General features: G+C 37.8%; 1 protein-coding gene across 1 annotated transcript in view; it reads left to right on the top strand.

Annotated features, from left to right (window-relative positions):
* Positions 1-2,032: 2,032 nt before the first annotated feature.
* The window catches only part of LOC127434011 (leucine-rich repeat transmembrane neuronal protein 4), a 170,635-nt gene continuing 151,062 nt past the window's right edge, over positions 2,033-21,605 (top strand). The window contains exons 1-2 of the mRNA XM_051686430.1: positions 2,033-2,131; positions 4,597-6,161. Coding sequence (XP_051542390.1) covers positions 2,128-2,131; positions 4,597-6,161 — 1,569 coding nt within the window. The 5' untranslated portion in view covers positions 2,033-2,127. The remainder of the gene's footprint in view (positions 2,132-4,596; positions 6,162-21,605) is intronic.

Genomic DNA, 21,605 nt, shown 5'->3' with positions numbered 1-21,605 from the left:
CAGCACTGTTTTTTGTGCACTGACATAACAGGGGAAAGCTGTTCTCTTTTAAAGAAGGGGAAGAAATGTTTGAAACACAAGCCTCTTTTCTTCTTGCCAACTAAATGTATCTAATTTAGGCAACCGCATATTACATGATAAAAGATGGACTCAAACGCATCTTTTTTGAGTATCGCTTTGCCCAGTCAGTTCAATTAGCCTCAGGAGGTTAAATACTTTTGTTAACAGCCTTGTTAGTTTGAAGAGGACACTTGATGGACAGAAATTATGGGGTGGCGCTAATGATGATGCAGGAAATAGCAGTGAGACCCCATAATAATCAGTTAGATTGGCATTGTGGAATTCTCAAGACAAATGTCAATCAAACATGTAACCTGCAAGAAGCATACAGCCCTGTATGGTAAATAAAAAATAAAAAATAAAGAAATAAAAAAAATAAAAACATTAGGGTACATTTCCCAGAATCAAAATACACCTCTCTGCAAAGTTTATGAAAAATAATTTATGGTTATTAAAAAACACAGCCTGAAAATAAAATTCCTAAGTTAGGAGCTTGTTCAACGTTCCTGCAACGTGCTGGGAAAGTTAGTTTATGGTTAACAAAAATAAAAACCTGAAAAGAACGTTCCTAGAACGTAAGGAGCTGGTTCCATAAAAAACACCTCTCTGCAAAGTTTATGAAAAATTATGAAAGTATGACCATAAGAATAATAAAATGTTGAAAAATGATAATAATATAATCAAAAATATGATTTTGCAAAATAAAACCTAAACATAACAATTAGACAACATTCGTAAGTTCCTAAAAGGTTGTCACACAAAAACATCCCTGCAACATTCTGGGAAGTTTAGTTTATGGTTATTAAAAAACAAAACTTGAAAAGAACATTCCTGGAACGTTAGGAGTTCCCCCAAAAACAACTCTCATTATTTTTCATAAACTTAGTAGAATGTATGACCATAAAAATAATGAAATGATGAAAAAAGATAATAATATAATCAAAAGTATGATTTTGCTAAATAAAACCTAAACATATTAATTAGATTACGTTCACAAGATCTTAATAGGTTGTCACAAAAACATCCCTGTAATGCTCTGGGAAGTTTAGTTTATGGTTATTAAAAACTAAAACCTGAAAAGAACTTTCCTAAAACGTTAGGAGCAACGTAAACTAAACTAAACAAAAACAAATGAGAATCATAAGCATACGTTAGAGGAACGTTCTATGTTTGTTAGGAATACCTCTGTTTAGGTGTTGCGTTTGTTTGTTTTTATTTATGTCAGTCTATCTAACAGACTTGTTGTGTTTTTTATGTCACACACTCGTTCTCTTTCGGAAATATCGCCTGAGAGTATGAGAGGAGAAGATGTTGTTGTTGGAGATGTCAACTCGCCAGAAGAGGGCATTCGGATTCTGCCTGACAAAGTTATGGTGCGAAAGGCAATCGTGGTTAACCACTCACAACACTGCTGCATCTCTCTACTGTCGGGAAATGTACAGAAGAGGAGAAACATTCCCGATGGAGTGGAATACACTTAGAACAATTTCAAACTGTATTTACTGACGGTATTATTTTAGGTGCACGTTGAAATCTCCTCGACACCATAACACTGACTTTGAGAGACAAAAAAATATATATATATATATATATATATATATATTAAGGATTTATTTACACTTCAGCTCCATCATTTGGTAAAGACAGTATTTGCGCAGTACGCAACGATGGAATATAATGAAGCGGAGAGGAATTGCTGGGATTTCCACAAGTTTGACTTGTGGTAGATAACTTGGATTTGGAATCGCGCGTTTCTTGCTCTGTTTTTATATAATTTTAGGATTTCAGCTTATTTGATCTATTCGAGTGGATGTTTATTCTGAACACCCGACGTATCTAAATTTGCTTTGGAGGGGAATTGAAAGACATGGTCAGTGGTCAGTCGCGAGAGACTGGCATCAACGGATACGAGGAAGGTTTCCCGCGCCTGCTCTGCGGACTGCAGGCGGGAACGTGCGCCTTTTGTAAGAACCTAAGCATCTGAAGAGAGCGCGTGCCATGCCGCTTCGGGTGTCGCGCGATAGAAAGCTGTAAAACCTGTGGCCAGGAGTTGACTGAGACGCGGTGATGGGTAAGTTTACGGAAGATCACTCGGACCCGAGTGAACTGCGAAACTAAAGATTTTTTTTTTTTTTTTTTGCAGACATGGAAACCACAGCGGGTATTTATAGATCATCAGTTAATAAGGACAAATTAAAGAAAGACACATTCCCTGCAGTTAAAGCTTTTCTTTTAATTGTACAGTTGTCATCCAAATTATGTCCGTGCATTGAAACTACGGAGAGATATGCATAAAATGTTCTCATGATTTGCATATTGCATGCATGTCAATGCGTATGATATTTTAGGACAATTTGCATGTTTGTTTGTTTGTTTGCATTTGATTAACGTGCATATTTCTAGCTCAAATCTGACCTTGCATTCTGCAATTTACTATGGATGATTCTGGTGAGCTATACAGTCAAGTGCATCCGTCCATTCGTTTATTCGATGGGCTTCTCCATCCCTCACTGCTTTAAAGAGCAGACCGACGCCAGATCATTGATTGACACTGGAATGTAAATCGGACCTTGTTTTTGGAGGCGAGGCAACTTTTCAGCGCGTGCTTGTGCATTATTGATAGTTTGGAGATAGAAAATTGATATTTGCGGCTATATCCTACGATAAACCTGCTTAGATATGGGTTCTAATCGGTTCATTTTGCATTTATTAACAGACGCATATGCCTATTGCACAGCTTTAAAATTGATTAATATTTTGCCAGAATTATATGCGTTTCTTATAGTCTTCTTTCGCGCTTTCTTGGACCATTATTTTAACAATGTACTGAGGTTAACTGTAAACTGCAGACCTTTTCATGGCCGCGTTAGAGTGCTTGATTATAAATGTGCCTTCAATCATTTTACAAGGGCTATTTGACATATATGCGACCTGCTCTGATTGTTATTCGTTAGCACCGCGCGGCGAGATGGCCTTCCACAGCTCGTAAAATGATGAGCTATGCTCACCGCTTTGAGCCACTGTAGTGGGAGATCTTGACAGCAAACATAAAATAATCAACCTTGCAAAATTTTGGAGCATCACTGCAAGGGGTATATGTAGGTCTATAGAGGCAATATGAATTTTTACCAAAATTGTATTCTAAAATAAGAAAAGTGGCAGTGTAAGTTTGTATCAAATAAATTTTAATTTGACTTAACTCGGATCATTAACTTTATCAGCATCATTTCATTAGTAAATGTCATTAAACTGATACAGTCTAATTGTATTTCTGATATGAATTGAAGGCAGTGACGTAATTGCTTTATTGTGACTGCAGCCTGATCATATCAGTTGTTGGTAAGTGTATGCTCATGGATGTGAGCATCTTTTTGCTTTGTATTTATGATTTTCTTTAACATAGTACTGTAAATTCAGCCAAAGCATTACATGTTTGAATTGTGGCATTTTGGTTGTTGTTATATTTCATAACCACCTGTATGAATTCCTGTTATGAAGATATTAATATCCCATGCCCACTTCCTTCTTCAGCTGATACAGACTGATAATGCCTTATGATATTCAATTCAGACTGTTATTCCTAGCCAGCTTTGTGAAATTGTTTGGTAAGTTTTTACATCAGGCATGGCATTTAAAACCCTTTTTCAGCAACAGAGTTTGGCTATGACTGTCAGAAAGATCAAGCACAAAAGAAAAAAAATCCCATTATGGAAAAATAAATCTAGGCTTAGGCAGAGACCTTCGCACGAAGAACGAGTGTATTTAACCAGACCTCTGACCTCAAGAGCGAATGTTTAGTTGTGGATTCACTGCTGATACAAAGCCTCACTTCATCCCTCCCACCTCTTTTATTTTGACAAGAACATCACCTTGGTTTTCCTCTGCACATTAAGGTGAGATGGACAAAGGCTGGCAGCACAGTCACTGAACAGCCAGGAAAATATAACCGATTTGGTTGACTAACAATCATTTAGATTATAATTAGGGACTAATAGGATGGCTGAGGCATATCTCTCAGGACATATCCTTTCATGCTGTAGTGGGCTCATGTCCAAGCTTGTTGCAGCACTGGCTTGCACTGATAGCATGTTTAACATTGCCAGAGAGGAGAATTAAACAACATGCCATGACTGGATTGATTTAAACAATCACCACTGTTAATTGGGTCCCACGTGGTATATTATTGCTGTATAAATGTAATACTTCAAGGGTGTATAATCACAGCACACAATTACAACTTTTCTTTTCTAATTAGTCTTGTTAATCTTTGCTTTGGAACTGCAAAATAACAGATATGATTGTACTAGCAGTACAGTATACATTAAACTTCTCAAGACTTCTCAAGTTGTACAGTAGCTATAAAAACTCCTTTTGTGATACATGGAAGAAAGAAAGTTTATACAAGGAGTTCAAAAGACATGAGGATAAGTACATGATGACAGACTTTTTATATGCAGGTGAACTATCCCTTTAAATAGCTTGATTTGGTTATCACAGTAAGCAGTTACTTAATTTTTCTTTTTTTGTCAATTTCAGGCTTTGCAATGAGGCACCACTGGTTCATGGTGCCACTGCTAATGCAGGCATGGTTCTCCGCCACCCCTTGCTTTGGTGATCGTCCTTGCCCTCGGAGCTGCCGATGTGATGGCAAGATCGTATACTGTGAGTCTAGCGCATTCCGTGATGTTCCCAAGAACCTCTCTGGTGGCTGTCAGGGTCTGTCTCTACGATATAACAGCTTGGCAAGCCTAAAAGCAGGCCAATTTGTTGGCCTCAACCAGCTCATTTGGCTGTACCTGGACCACAACTACATTGCCAATGTGGATGCTCGCGCCTTTCAAGGGATACGGAGGCTCAAAGAGCTGATATTGAGCTCCAACAAGATCACGCTGCTCCATAACACCACATTTCACCTGGTACCAAACTTGAGGAACCTGGACCTCTCTTATAACAAGTTACAGGCTCTTCAGCCAGGCCAGTTCCAGGGACTGCGTAAGCTACTCAGCTTGCACATGCGCTCTAACTCCCTGAAAAACCTTCCCTCACGCCTTTTTCAGGACTGCCGTAATCTTGAGTTTCTTGACCTTGGCTACAATCGTCTGCGCAGCATCACCCGTAATTCCATGTCTGGCCTCTTGAAGCTAACTGAGCTGCATATCGAACATAACCAGTTCTCCAAAATCAACTTCTTCAACTTTCCACGCTTCTACAATTTACGGTCTCTTTACCTACAGTGGAACCGCATTCGGACCATGAGTGAAGGCCTTACTTGGACCTGGTCATCTTTGCAGAAGCTTGACCTTTCAGGAAATGACCTGCAGGAGATAGATGCAGAGGTGTACCGGGCCATGCCCAACCTGCAGATGCTTAACCTGGATTCAAACAAGCTTGTCAATGTGTCTCAGGAGGCTGTAGACGCCTGGGCCTCTCTGACCACAATTAGTCTGGCAGGAAACATGTGGGACTGTGGACTAGTTGTGTGTCCCCTAGTAGCCTGGCTGAGAAACTTCCGTGGCAACAAGGAGATTAATATGATTTGTGCATTGCCTAAAGAAGTTCAAGGTGAGAAGGTTATGGATGCTGTTGACGCCAATGGAGTTTGCAGGATTGCCCCTGTTACACCATCAAGAGGAATTGCTTCCTCTACCCCATTCGTTGTCTTTGCCCAAACCCCTGCTAGCTCTTACATCCCAACTATCAAACCTGGAGACAGCAGAAGGGGCAAGGGTTCATCTTTGGAAGGAACAACCTCTTTAGCACCTTCTCAGCCTGCTGTTCCACCACCTGAGCAAGACTTTGAGCCGGTATCCTTCCACAAGATAGTGGCAGGAAGTGTTGCACTCTTCTTGTCTGTTGCCATGATCCTCCTAGTGATTTATGTCTCATGGAAGCGCTACCCAAGCAGTGTTAAGCAGCTCCAGGAGAACTCAGCTGCTGCTCACAAACGCCGAAAAAAGTCACGGGAGACTGAGCGCACACTCAGCACACCATTGCAGGAGTACTATGTGGACTACAAGCCTAATAACTCGGAGGCCACCGATGTGCTGGTCAATGGTACTGGACCATGCACATACACCATCTCAGGCTCCAGAGAATGTGAGGTATGACACAAAACCCCTGCTTCTTAAATTACAAATCTATTTGGTTTGATGGGCAATAGAGGTAAATTCTTCAACTTCTTGTCTTTAAATCATTGCACAAATGCTGATTGGTGCCATTTTTAGAGCATTTTATCTGTCAGATTAAAGTGCATGCATGGGTGGGAGATGTATTTAGCAGGGATATCTTTTAGTAGATATGTTTTGATACTGTATGTGTTTGGCACAATTTGTGTTTGTTTAGCCTTTGACGAGATGCTAATTTAAAATCGTATATTGGGTATTTATGAATCCTGTTCATTTAGTTTTTTTGTGTTTGTTGTATTATAGCCATTTTCTGATAGTAGTTCTGGTAACATGAGTACAGACAATATTATGGACAATTGTATTTTGGGCTATGATATGGCATTATGTACAGTATATCTAGACTACAGTGTAAGGTCTACCTGCAATGCCTTGTTCTTCCTGTGAGGCATTTACTTGAAGTGGATAGGATGGTTTTATGTATGATCTATCAGGCAGGTTCTTGCTTGTTCTCTTTTTTAACCAGACATCTGTGTCACAATTATTTTGTTATCACCTGTAAAATAATATGTATGCCCAACTACTCCAAAGACCAAAATGGAATGGTTCAGTCTTTGGGAAACTTCGAACACATCCTGTTAGTGAAAAAAGCCTAACCATCCTTCTAATCCAGACTCTTTTTGATTAATCTGTTCTTTAAGCACTGTTTGATCCATGTTCAGTTAGAGTGAAAGGGAGCAAAGATGGTTCTCTACTCTATTTCCTGTTTTCTGCTTCTCATGATCTTCTTCAAGAGCCTACAAAATGTCTTTAATGACACCCCACTTTGTCTTCCAAGAGCTCTTTTTTAAACGTCTTCTCCATGTTTCACTTTATACCAATTTTTTATCCTCTTATTGTTGCTTTAGACTCATCCTCTCCTCTTGAACCATCTTTCCCTCATTTTTAGATTCTCCCTATTGTTCTACAACAGAATCTGCAGTACCGATTTACAAAATACTAATTTTCACAGTGTGTCAGTCTGTCATACTGATGTGAGTGTGTGTGTGTGTGTGTTTGTGTTAACAGCTGGGGTCAATTGATGCTCTTTAAGCAGCTGGTTTGGTCTGTAGTTTGTGTGCTTTGCTATACTTACATGTGTTCATGCCTTTCCCAAGGGGAAGCTGCTACCATTAGTCCCTAGGGCTGCCTGTCAGTAGTGCAAGAAGGTGTCATTAGATGCAGACAGTGCCTCTGGCAGAGCCATGATAGGGGCGTATGTGCTGGTAGCAAGCAAGACAGGCCTGAGTGAAACAAGAAAGTTAGGTAGACAGGCTAGCAGACTGATTGGCATGATGCTAGACAGGTAAACAGGCAAGTCGCAGGAGGAGAGGACTTTAAAGGCGGGTGAGAGCACAAAGGCAAACAGCGTAACATTCTGACAGTGATGCTGACCTCTCCACATGGGCCCCTGTCCATTCTCTGATCTTCCGACTCAAATCATTTTTTGAGAGATCAGAGGTGCACTTCAGAGTCCAGCAGATTGACATGTTTTCCTTTGTGACTTCCTGAAGTCAAAAGACTTTTTTTCTTTTTAATGTGTAAATCGCTTTTGTCTCATACACAGCGTGCATCCACTTTGTGCCATTATGTGATGAAAGGTCTTGGCAACAGAAGAAGAAGAATTTTTTTTACAAAACATTGTGTCACATTGTATCCACTTAGTCCTTTTTTAGGCATGCATAATGGAAAATTGGCTTAGGATGGTAGCTGTGTTTTGGAACATGGTAGCTATTTTTTTGCAGGTCTAACCTGGTCATTAGCTGGTCCAAGATGGTCATTAGCTGTTTGACCATCCACCTTTTTACAAAAAACAGCTTGACTACCTGCAGCTGGTCTGAACAGCTGGGAGCTGGTTTCTTGCAGGTCTATGCTGGTCTAAACTGGTCATTCGCTGATCCTAGCTGGTCTTTAACTCGTCCAAGCAGGTTGACCATCCACCTTGTTTCAAAAACCAGCTTGGCCACCTGAAGCTGGTTTGACTGACTGGTAGCTGGTTTGTTGCTGGTCCAAGAGAGTCTATCAGCATGAACCAGCTAATGACCATCTTAGACCAGCTACCATGTTCCAAAACACAGCTACCAGCGTAACTGGATTGTCCAGCAGGGATTGCCTAAAGCTTCAAACAAGTCTATTCAATCAAGTACATAATCATCAAACTGTCTCATGCAGTGTGTACTTACTTGACCTATTTCATGTTTTCCATTAACCCTTATGTTTTGTTCTGGTCATTTTGACCCGAAGAGGATTTTCTTTTGCCTGAAAATGCTAGTTAATGTTATCCTATTGGACTAAAACTGACTTTGCTCACACAGAGTATCACACCTTCACCTTGTTACATTTTTGGTGTTACTGGTCAAAAACTTGTGTGTGTGTGTGGTAATGTTGGATGGATGAATGGATGTTGGATGCAGTTTAGGGTAGGATAAAGTTCATCTCTGTGAAAAAGAATGCGTGTAATACTCAAAAGAGTTTGTGCGTGTAGTGTGCATGTGTGTGTGTGTGTGTGTGTGTGTGTGTGTGTATGTGTGCGTGCACAGGTCCAAGGCCTTTATGTTTGCATGCACACATGCACATGTGAACATGATGAACATGCTCCTGAACACTAAATTTTTCTCTTATTTTTGATGTCCCCCATTCATTTTCAATGGCCGGTCATTTTTGACCAGGAACACAAGTGTGACTTTGTGCCATTTTGTACAAAATAAAAGCATTTCAAAACAAACTTCCTGGTTAAACATTAAAGCACACTAGTGTGATAAATAGTACAGAATGTTTTCATATTTTATTTAATATTGCCAAAATTATCCACAAATAATGCTTTTTTCACTCAAAAACAGAGGTGCATAATCTCAGGCCAATGAGGCCTATGATCAATAAGCTCCAAAAAGAAATACAAAACCTGTGCTAATTGAAAGAAAACAAGTTGACAAAAAGATCTAATACAATATTTGGTGATAATATAGCATAACGAGAGATTTATAAGCAATATTTAATAGGCCGGTCATTTTTGACTGGGAACACCAAATTAGGTAAAATATATCAACACAGCACAAGGGTTAGTAGTCTATAATTTTGAATTGTTTGCCTCCTTTTCCCCCTACTGTCCTCCATACGACGGCATTGCTGCATCAACGCTAATGTGGTTTGGCTTCCCTCCCGTGCAGCAAAGCACACGTCACCCATGATTGATGAGTTCTATTCTCTCTCCAGCGATTTGGTATTCCGTGTGCACACCTGATTTACAGGCTTTTCACATCAAGCCAACAGACTAGATTCAAACACACAGTTCAGATTGCTCCTGTCTTGAAAACTAGTGTTCTACTGATGCCTTACATCGCCTCTGTTGCGAATCACAAGTAGCGTAAAGGTGTGGAAGAGACTCTTAAGAGAGACTGTCCTCTGACCTCACCTTGAGGGAGGTTCTCCGTTAAACTGACGTACAATTTGGCCATCTTTCATCATAAAATATAATGCCAAGATCTAATGTCTTCTTCAATCGATTTGGAGCAGCAAAGGGTCTTTATCGACAGAACTAAATAAGGCTCGACTGAGGATGAAGGGCCTCTTGAATCCAGTTATTTAGATGATAGCTTCACGGTATAGCAGATCTCATTGAGTTCTTAGAGGTGCGTTGGCTTCTGCATTGTGCTATACTATACACGACACTAGATTATAATGTTCAGAGAAGAACAGATGCTTAATATTTATAATAGGTGACATATGCTTCCAGTTCCTTTTAAATTCATTATTGCAGTTGAAGAGCCATATTACCAAACCCTTCATTAATTTTTACATTGTCGCTTTTACCTCTATACATGATCTCATAAAAAATAAAATACTCATATAAGGGAAGGGGCATCACTCAGTCTCACCCATTGGGGCTATCGTGTGCATATGTGTAAGGCATGGAGATGCTGAAATCATCAAACGTGTTTGTGAAAGCACCTCATTCAATATTAATTCTCTTTAGTTGTGAGCAATTAGGCCAGTACCATCACATTTTGGCGTATTGTACATTATGTTGTCACATTTGCATTAAAAGATTAACCTGTCAGCCCGTGATGTGTTTCGTGGATTTAAAATAGCTCTAATTGCTTTTAAAAAAAAATAAAATAAAAAAGAACTTTGCTTCAGTATAACAGTGGAAGGCCTACAACAAAGGAATTAATCATCATTAGACTCAACAAATTTTAGTTAACAAATTGGTGTTGAGCAGTACCTTTGACCCCTCTAAATAATGAAAATGGGCTAATCCTTCCAGCAGACAAGAGTGCCTGTTAGAGATTAATGTTTCTGCAAAATCTGGTTAGCGGTTCAGAATGAGTCCATGAATTAAAAACTAGAGAACTAGACTAAACTAGGGATGGAAAGGTAAAGTATATGCATATACAGTATACTGTATATAAAAAGACGGGAAACTGTTTCAAACCAGAGAACAAATAACACCGAAAAAATCAATTTCTTAAAATTGTTTGTCTTGTTTTCCAGTAAAAATATCTAATCCTTAAACAAGATACATTCCCTGTACAATTATAAGGTTTTTTTTGTTTGTTTGTTTTTTTAGAGAGTATATCTTAAATTAAGTTGATGACTTATACCACACTGTCAAATTGTTGTTTTATTATTATTATTATTATTATTATTATTTGCAAGCATAAACCTTGCAAAGTTTTGTTAGATTTATGTTTAAAACAAGAAAAAAAAGACAATTTGCTAAAAGGATGAGAAAAATAGACTGAATTCAAGATATATTCTCTGAAATATTAATATAGTATGCAACTGTGCTTCTCAAGTAAATGTATCTTGTTTTGAGGATGTTAAGATAGATTTACTAGAAAAAATACATGAACACAGATTAAGAAAATTATTGTTTGAAGTGAGGAAAATGTCATTTTCATTAAGTTTCAGCTTTAAAAATGCTGTTTGAAATAAATTGCAATACCCTAAAAATATCAGTCCATGCTCCTGATACTAGCATACCGCAAATGAATAATACTGAATGATTCTAGAAGAAAAATACAATAATCTTTTCCTACAGAAAAAGTCAAGTGAAGATAGTGTGAGGAATAAGCTACATAGCTGAACAGATCCATCTCACTCTGACCTGAAAGTCACAGCCCATTTAATTTAGCACCAATCATGCTTTTTAATGTCTGCAGGGTACATTATAATTTATTGGGATTATCATAAACATTGGCCTGCATCCTGGCACAAGGGCATGCCTGCCTACCCCCTCAAAATGAATTTCTGACAGCAAGCCTTGGCATCAGTCACCACAAAATGCATAACCACACTTTTCTGCACCACTTTGTTTTTGTCCCCCTATATTCAGGTTGGCAAAGCTTTGGCACCTGATAAATATTTATGCCCATCAGTGCCTGTCATTTTTGGCCAAGGATAGTGAACGATGCTGAAGTGTCCTTACCATTTGCACAGATAAGCAGGGAGGAGGTACACAACCAACAAGGGCTCTTGCTACAAAAGTGGCCTCTCATGTCTGCTCATGAAAACCAGGTCCATTGAGGAGGAAGAGTGGGGGATATTGGGGATTGCAAGAGAGGGTTGTTTTCTGTCCCAGATGGCCTCTTGTATCTCAGTGTTATGAAAAACAGAGCTGGAGTGATTTGATGCTTAAATTGGATTGTACAGGGGTTTGGTCCAAGTTGTGAGTTTATAAAACAGAGATATTTTTGATTGAGAGGCTTCCACAAATGACATTCTAAACAGAGAAGTACAAGTGTCCTTGGCTGAAAAGAAAGCTAGGAATGGTGGTAATTCAATGGCTTATTCATGTCTGACCTTTTAACTCTCATATTCCTGTAGCATTCTTTGAGGAAGCACTAGACTTTTGACATAAGCATGCATCATATATTCCACTGATTGTTTATTAACAATGTCATCAGCTCATTCTAAAGCAGTGGTTCTCTGCGAGTGGTAAGCAGTGTGCCCTCAGATGGTAAGGAACATTTCTCTGGAAACATACAATACTAAAAATATAGACATTTTATAATATTGTAATGGCCCTGATGTACAAAAAAAAATAATAAAATAAATTAAGTTACTGGTTATTACTTTTATTCTTCATCAACAACAAAAAGAAACTAGGCCACCATGAGCTGTGAAATTCATGATAAGAACTAAATATAATTAGCTAAAAGTAGTCAATTTCCTAAATAAAATAATATAAACGAATCAGACCATTTCCAGTGCAAAATTTGCTTTTTTTCTCACACACCAGTTTCTTCTTCTTAAACCCCTTCCTTTAAAGGGATAGTTCACCCCAAAATGTTAATTCTCTGCTGAACACAAACAAAGATTTTTAGAAGAATATCTCAGCTCTGTAGGACCATGCAATGCAAGCGAATGGTGGGCAGAACTTTGAAGGTCCAAAAAGCACATTAATGCAGCGTAAAGGTAATCCATATGATTCCAGTAGTTAAATCCATATCGTCAGAAGTGATATGATAGATGGGATTGAGAAACAGATCCATATTTTTTACTATAAATTCTCCTCCCTTCCCACTAGGTGGCAGTATGCACAAAGAATGTGAATCACCAAAAACAAAAGAAAAAGAATGTGTAAAGGAAAGTGAAAGTGGAGATTTATAGTAGAAACGGGACTTAAATATTGATCTTTTTCTCACCCACACCTATCATATTGCTTCTGAAGACATGGATTTAACCACTGGAGTTGTATGAATTTTTTAAAATGTATTTATTTATTCATTTATTTATAGCTGCCTTTATGTGCTTTTTGGACTTTCAAAGTTCTGGCCACCATTCACTTATATTGTATGTACCTACAGAGCTGAGATATTCTTCTTAAAATCTTTGTTTGTGTTCAGCAGAAGAAAGAATATCATACACATCTGGGATGGCATGAGGGTGAGTAAATGATGAGAGAAACCTCAAACCAGCCCGTGTGGCACCAACAATCATGCCACGGTCCAAATCACTGTGATCACATTTTGTTACCCATTCTGATGGTTGATGTGAACATTAACAGAAGCTCCTGAACCATATCTGAATGATTTTTATGCACTGCACTGCTGCCACATGATTGGCTGATTAGATAATCGCATGGATGATTGTTGGTGCCAGATGGGCTGGTTTGAGTATTTCTGTAACTGCTGATCTCCTGGGATTTTCACACACAACAGTCTCTAGAATTTACTCTGAATGGTGCCAAAAACAAAAAAATCCAGTAAGCAGCAGTTCTGTGGACGGAAATGCCTTGTTGATGAGAAAGGTCAGCAGAGAATGGCTAGACTGGTTTGAACTGACAAAGTCTACAGTAACTCAGATAACCACTCTGTACAATTATGGTGAGAAGAATATCATCTCAGAATGCTATTCTGAGATGTGGGTTGGTGCTGATTTGGTGGCACTAGGGGGACCTAGACAATATTAGTGAGGTGGTTTTAATGTTGTGGCTGATCGGTGTATTTCTTCAATGGAGCAGGCGAATAAGTGGTGTTTAATGTTCTTAAGCTGTGTGCTTTCAGGTTCTTTGCACAATAATTTTATTTTGTATGCTACAAAGAGAGCAGTAAAAAGTGAGGTGGTCGAAAAAGGGATGTTTTTTTTTTCTGTTTACCCTTATAGCATGCATCTAGATGCTCAATTTCATGTGGCCTGCTTTTGAATCAGACACACTAGATTTGAATTGTATTTATCAGCTCTCATTTTTTAGCATGGTATTGACATTGACATGTAATCAGTCTGACAGAAGAGTTCCTAGCACTTCTAGACAGATGGGAAATGTTGTAAGATCAAATTCCAAAACATATATCTGTGTGTTTTTTAGATGTCATTCTGGTAGGGTCTTTCCACAGATCTGCAAAAGGATCAGTCAAGGGACTGGTCAGGGTCTTACAGTACTTACAATATAGTGTATCTTAACTACAGGAATACTGATATTAATCAAAATATGCTGCTCACAGACGGTCCTTAAACTTACGCTCAAGAGATAATAATTTGCTCAATGAAAAGATTTGAGGGAACACTGTATAGTACTTGGATGTTCTGATTTAAACAAAGATGCTATGTGGCCTGAAAAGTGTGGCAACCAGTGCTCTTAAATTGCCCCAGCAAACTAAAGCGCTAATGCAAATTATGTTCATAAAAACTGTTGTAATGGTTTTGTTATTGTGTTACCCAGTTACCTTTAATTTACCTGCAAAGTTGCCCAAGCTACATTTTCCACTGGGACAGTGAATCACACAGTCATTCCAAATACTAGAGATGGAAAATCTGTCCAACAACATTGCAGTGTGTTTTATGATGGGATGGAGGGTGGTGCTGGCAGGGAAAGCAGTGGGAGAACGCTAGGCGGGCAGACTGAAAGCCTAATTAATCCGGCCTCCCTTAATTAGCCTCTGTCCCCTCCATTATGTGCTTTCCAATGTGTTTCTCACTCCCTCTATTACTCTGTTTTCACTATGTCCTTTCTCCGTCGAATTATTCGTCTTCCTTTCTCTATTCATCTTTTTCTCAGCCTCTATTTGTTCTGTTTCACTTTTCCTTTCTATCTTCCTGTCTCTCTCCCTCCCGCTTCATCCCCTCGCCTAGCGAGGACATCGGCAATATGCTTTGGTGTGATAAACAAGCTCTCTCCGTCGCAGAGGGCAGTAAGGCGACAGTGTAGGCGTCTAAGCCTGCGTGGTATGTCTCTGATGGGAGACAAAAAGCACAGATGTGGACTGATATTAAGCACTTGTTTTTTTCTGAACGGCTATTGTTCGTAAGGTGCTTGGAGACGGTGGAATAGGAGAGCTGGTCATTTTGCTCTGGGTCTGGCTCATGGCCCTGGGCCGGAGCCCTCCCTTGTGCTCATGTCGATTAGTATCATGTCATGTCTTGAGCAGGCATTTGGCCCAGTGTGCACTCATGGGGCTCTCACCTCTTGAGTACATGGCACATGGTGGGCTGGAGCATGTTTCTCATTCAGAGGCATAGCTCTGGTTAGAAGAATAACAGCAGATTATGATAGTGCTGTAACGCATAGCTAGAATTAGCAGAACTTTAAATGTCAAGGCTCTACACAGTAAACAAGAATGTTAAAAAATGGGTCTTTTCAATATATACAGCTGTTTATTCAGTTGTCATGCATGGGTATGGCATCGATATATATATATATATATATATATATATATATATATATATATATATATATATATATATATATATATATATATATTAGGCATGGGATTGAAGACTTTCCCACGCACTGATAATCTGAAGATTTTACCAGTGATTACACTATGTTACACAATTTTTGTTCCTGAGTAGTAAGTGTTATTTCCTAATTGCTTAGTGTGATAAACTAAATAAAAACTAATGGATAAAGTCCATACCATCATCTTGATAAATTCAAGGAGAACATGGGAGCATACTTGGAGGAGCAAGGCGAGCGCTTCCATCAGGATATACTGGACTTTGAATGGCACTACCAAGGACAGTATAACGAGAACATGATGGGAGACTACATTTGGGGGCTGATTCGTGAAAGTGATTTACAGTATAATCGTAAATCTAAAAAAACTACTCACTTCTAAATCTTTTGTAGTCATTTTTGTATTACTTTAGTATAAATGCATGTTAATTTGGATTCATGTTGTTTTTTTCTGACTTTATGTGAACGAAAAGACACAAATTTGCCTGTTTTCTTATTGGAAATTAGGTACATTTCAAAATATCACTGTCCTGGTCACAAAAGCAAAGTTTGTAGGGAATAATAGCCATTTTCTATACTTTTGAGGCATAAGCAATTAGGAAATAACACTTAATACCCAGGAACAAAAAACAAACAAAACATTTGTTACAGTGTTATCGATATATATCAAGATGTTTTTCAGATATAAATAGGGCTACTCGTAATAAACGTTGCCATTTCTAATTGTTCAGTTTGCGCAGTTGCACCAGTTTCATACAATAACCTGCAAATTCATCAATGCCACTTTGTTCATTCTTGAAGTACAAAAACCTTCCTAACTTTGGACTACCATCTGCTGCTCCGCATCAGCTGTGTGTGTGTCTTATACCTGTGCCTTTCCTTACCACAACCGGCTTCAGTAGATGTTATATCACCTTCTTGTGATCTCCCACCGCTATTACACCAGACTGTTAAACAGAGGCCAATTGAGTGAATTGGAAAGCACGCAAATTAGGCTTCTAATTTAAATGTCGGCTAATTTTAATATATCGATGCCTAAAAAATATATTGATAAAATAACGTACTGATCAATAATCAATATATCAATATTTTATGTTATTCCTAATATATATATATATATATATATATATATATATATATATATATATATATATATATATATATATATATCCAATAGCAAAAAAGCTATTATAGAAATTGATTCGATTTATATATATTATTGATTTAGAATTGATTTATTTGTTGCTTGCAGAAAAAAAGAATATATATATATATATATATATATATATATATATATATAAATACTTTTTTTTTTAAAGCAACATATACTTTAAATCATATTATTTAATTATATTTATTTTTATTTTATTTTTTTCATTATAGATGTTTTGCCAGTTTTTATTTTTATTTATTTATTTATTATTATTTTTTTGGGAGGGCTCTAAAAGGCATAAAATGGATTTGGCATTTATGGCTCAGGTGACTGGCTCAAAAAAATCTGAATGCAGGACAGAATGCCCATGAGCAAAGATGAGAGATTTTAATTTGCAACTGCAATTGATGCTATTGGATAGCTTTCACCTGATGTTTTAAACATCCTTGATCTTTTAGCTTTGAAGCAATCTATTATATGCTAGTCTACTCTTAAAAGATGACAAAATTAACTTTTAGCAGATTACATATTTACGCATTTAAAATATACAGTTGTTTTACTCAGAACAAATGGACTAAAATATCAGTGACTCATCTTGCACTCACAGGTGAACCCTTTTTTAAACCTCTAGTCTACTGAATGTGGTAAATAATGTAAAAAAAATATTTCTTATAGATGATGATAATTAAATGAAGCAAAACCCATCTACTTCCTTGCCAATGGCTTGCTGCATGATAAATATCTTTGGAGTTTTCCTTTTTTCCTCCCCCCTTTTTAAGAAGGTCTATTTGCATATCATGGTCATCTCACCTCCCTTACGACCAGGGCATTTGACAAATCTCTCCTTTCCTCTCTTTTATTGTCATACATTCTTTTTTATCTGTGGTGGAGGCAGATTCAGGAAGGTTGAGGAAATGGAAAAAGGGCTGAGAATGGTAGAGCCTTCATTGTGGGAGGAGAGGTGACGGGGGGAATGACCTTTCAAGCTCTGTCTCATGAATTCATACCCCAATGGTTAGAAACATTTGTGACGGACAGCTTGTCATGTGGGTTTAGTTACCAGCACTCTAACCAGACAACTTTTACCATACGCTATGACAAGGGTTTTCAACCTGGTGTCCACGAATGTACTGCATGTGGTCAGTGGACAGAAAAAAAGTCTGTGTTTCTGAATGTTCTAAACATTCTATGTTTCTAAATGTGTTTGAAATGTTCTATAGTTTTTTTTGTTTTTTTTTACTTTATGGTCAAAAGAATAAGTATCTTACTGTAGATCATCTTTGGTTAATTCTAATGTGCTTGAATCCACATTAAGCAAATGTAAATTAGTCTCTGTCAGAAAATACGGTGGTCTCATGCATCCAGGATTGGCAAATGTGTTATTTGAGAAACTAAGTCAGCACTAGTCTATCATAATAATGTTTGTTAATGTTATTAATGTAAATATTATACAGTGTTACTGAGAAAATCTAGCATTTTTATATTAAGGTGTAGCGGTTGGAATCATCAGTTATGTTGCCAATACAGTTATATCGATATCTAGGTCACAATACGATAACATTGCAATTCTGTAGAACCACAATAGCCACAAAGAATTGCAATGATGCTTTGATGCTTTGCACATCAAGTGCTGAACTTCATTGTTGAGCCATAAGTTTAGTTGTATGGAGGATCTGTATTGACACCCTTTTACTGTAAATTAAGTTGACTTACATTCTTAGCTCTTTTTGGTCAAATAGAAATAAATGAGCATTTTTTGACGTAATGCTGTAGTATAAAACGTGAAAAAATTTATCGAATATGTACAGTATCTAATAATATCAATTCTAGCCATTTATATATTCTAGAATATTGATCAGACTGATCGCACTATGAAGTCAACATCAGTAGGTTGAAAGTTTTGCAGCAGAAATCAGTCTGTGTTCACAAAATTCATGTTGTTGAACATATGGGTACGTGTGAGCTCCAGTTTTCTGGTGAAATGTCCACAGAGTGAGTACTTCGTAATCCAAACTCCAACCCTAAACCTAACCGTCAGTTGAGTCAAAATGTAATTTTAGAGGAAGAATGCAACTTCTGAACCACGCTCACCATTGTTTATGTGAACATGATTACTTTGCGATTTCTGTGGGACCAGAACCCGTGTCTCGGAGGTTGCTTGCACATTGCGCTATCTGCACTAGAGGGAAATGTGATCACAGTTGAATTAATGCAAAGAAAGTCTGATGGGTAAGGGTTAAATTGGGATTTTTGAGGAGGGGGAACCCTAACCCTAACTCACTAAAACTGAACTGGAGCCCACCTGCAGGAAATAGAATGAAGTGATGAAAAAACTGCCAGTAATTATTTTTTCTTTTTTTAATTGGAGGTGCCGGAACAATGTTCCTGTCCATTCTGCCCCAATTATACCCATGCTGATGGGGGATGGAGCTTGTCAGTAATTCAGCAAAATGGGGGTTGATTTCAGGGTACATGAACTTTCGGAAGCAACATGTCTATTTCCTGTGTATTGATACCCTGTCGTGAGGAAAATTATCACAATACTTTAAAACATTGATTTTTCCCTCCCTCATCTGTTAAGGGGACCCATGGTTGGAAAAAGCTGACAACCCTGCACTTTTCACAGAACACAATTATAATTGGCATTAAGGATGCATCTTGTACACTCTATTTGTCTTGGAAACAATACTCACAAGAGTGCTAAATTATAAGAAAGCCTTATTCTCATCTAATCTAGGGTGGCTTCATGTCAGGATAAGTGCTCAGAGAGCAATCACAATGGCAATGAGGTTGAAAAACATTGTCCCTGGACAGAGTGGGAGGATGACATGTATTACCCATCACTGGAAGTGTTGTCATATAATCCTTCATGCATCATTTCAATGTCCGCGGTGTCTTGTCTGCCGCCAAGGCCTGTTGGGAGCGTGCACTTAACTGAGCCCTTGGAGTACAGCCTGCCTCTTGTTAGAATGGTGAGATAACCGAGTGTGGTTTTGCAGATAATGACTATACCCTGTGACTCTGGCTCAGTGTCTCGAAGGTCTCCCGGGTCTCATTGTGGACTATTCGAAGTATAGTGTCAAGCTGATGTGCAATTTTGGTGGCACCTGCAATTCTTCGGCCCTAGAAACAACTTTACATTTTATTTTAATTAGCTGCAGTTCTCTATTATTATCTTCAGCAGGTGAAACCTACTGTTAACACCTTCGTTATACAGTATCTGGGATGATTGATTGAATGTCTTCAAATGGTGAGATACAATTATTTTATTTTCAAACTAAATAAGGTTAATTTAACGGAAAGTTAAAGGTGATGTGTGTAATTTTGTGTGCAAATACTTGAACAAAGAATTGCTTGTTAAATACATTCGACTGTCCCAGCTTAATATGCTGAGACATCTGTAAGTATGCCATATGTACTGTAGATTTAATTCCCCTGAAACATGTTCCCAATGTGACTCTGTGGTGCTGTTAAAATATTTATCTGGTTGTTTAATGGACCAGCCACGTGGGTCCAAAAGGGGGCACTATGTCACAAAAAAAGTTTATACTTAACATGTTCAAGTCTCCGAATACGTAAGTCAGGCATATGTGTTAACGATATATGGTATCGTTTGAAAGCTTAGAATCTGATCTTTTCATAGATAAACATCACTTCTGCATTTATGTTACATAAAATAACAAAATAAGGCCTAAAACCATTTGTGTCGTAAATCAGTGCCACCTAGAGTTCATGTGGTAGAAATATTAATATGAATATAAAAATGTTTTAAATAGAAATTAAAGGTGCTGTAAGCGATTTTAGCCATTCTACTTCCATTAGACTGAGCCATAGAATTAGCCCCTTCTTTCCAAAACCCTGCACTCCAAAGATAACAAATTAGCTTTATTGAGACCAACACGAGCAGAAACGGTTGTTTAAAACAACAGCAGCAAAATAGTGCCCTCACCTCACAAATATTATGAACAACATGGTTTAAAAATGGCAGTAAGCCTCAATAATTCGCTGCAACTACAATACTATGAGAATATGCTAAATTATTTAGTGTCTAGTGCTGTCACAGGGACAGGTGAGTTAACTCGTGACACTTATCACAAGTGAAACATGATTTCTGTAAGATATCAAATACAAACGTCTCTTTATGCGCTGATCACTGCTGCTGTAAGCCCCAAATAGCTAAAACAAATTATATTTGCTTTTATTTTTTTACTTGTCTGTGATCTTGCTTGTGTGAATAATCAGATGTTATATCCCAGATGTCCAAAAAACAAAACAAAAAAAAACATGCTGTCCAGCAGGAAAAGCATGCTTAACAAATCATCGGAAATATATGTTATCGACCATTGATGATAAAATGTTATACATCATTGCAAAGGGGAGAATCTCAGCTTTCTAATGACACCTAGATTGAGCTAGACACCTAGACTTTCTAGTCCACTCAGAGGCCGAGACATTCGATGAAACAATGGGGGTGGTGCCTCAACTGAAAATTAGACTGAATTATCAGTATACAAGCCCATCTGTGAGGGCTAAAATGTGTTAGAGCACCACCTACATTTTAGATCTGCATTTTGTGAGGGAAGGTGACAGGGAAAAAAATATTTTTTCTAGTATTTTCTGCCATCTAGTGGAATAAAATAAGGCTTTTTGGAGGGAGATGGAGTGAACAGAACCAGAATTACATGCTTACAAAATTATAAAAAAAATTAAAATTAAAATTAAAGATAAAAAAAAAAGATTAAAAAAAAACTATTCATCATAAAATTGAAAACATATACAATATTATCTATTAATATTTGGATATGTGTAAATGGTGGGCTTTTAAATTTGAGTGTGAAAAATTGCAGGCGGCAGGCCAAAAATGCCCCAGCGTTGAAGAGGTTAAGCATCCTGACTAGCCAGACATAACAACATTGGCTTAACCAATGGTGTGAGTTTGGGCGTGACTATCTGTTTTTGTCCGACCAATGGCAGGTGGGGGAGTGTTCGGGAAACCTTTTTGCAGCCCTTAGTTTTGCAATTCTATTTGGTAAAGCTAGTGGCACAGAAATTA

Source organism: Myxocyprinus asiaticus, chromosome 43 (assembly GCF_019703515.2).
Source record: "Myxocyprinus asiaticus isolate MX2 ecotype Aquarium Trade chromosome 43, UBuf_Myxa_2, whole genome shotgun sequence".
Taxonomy (NCBI): domain Eukaryota; kingdom Metazoa; phylum Chordata; class Actinopteri; order Cypriniformes; family Catostomidae; genus Myxocyprinus; species Myxocyprinus asiaticus.
This window is presented reverse-complemented; position numbering and strand designations above follow the sequence as displayed.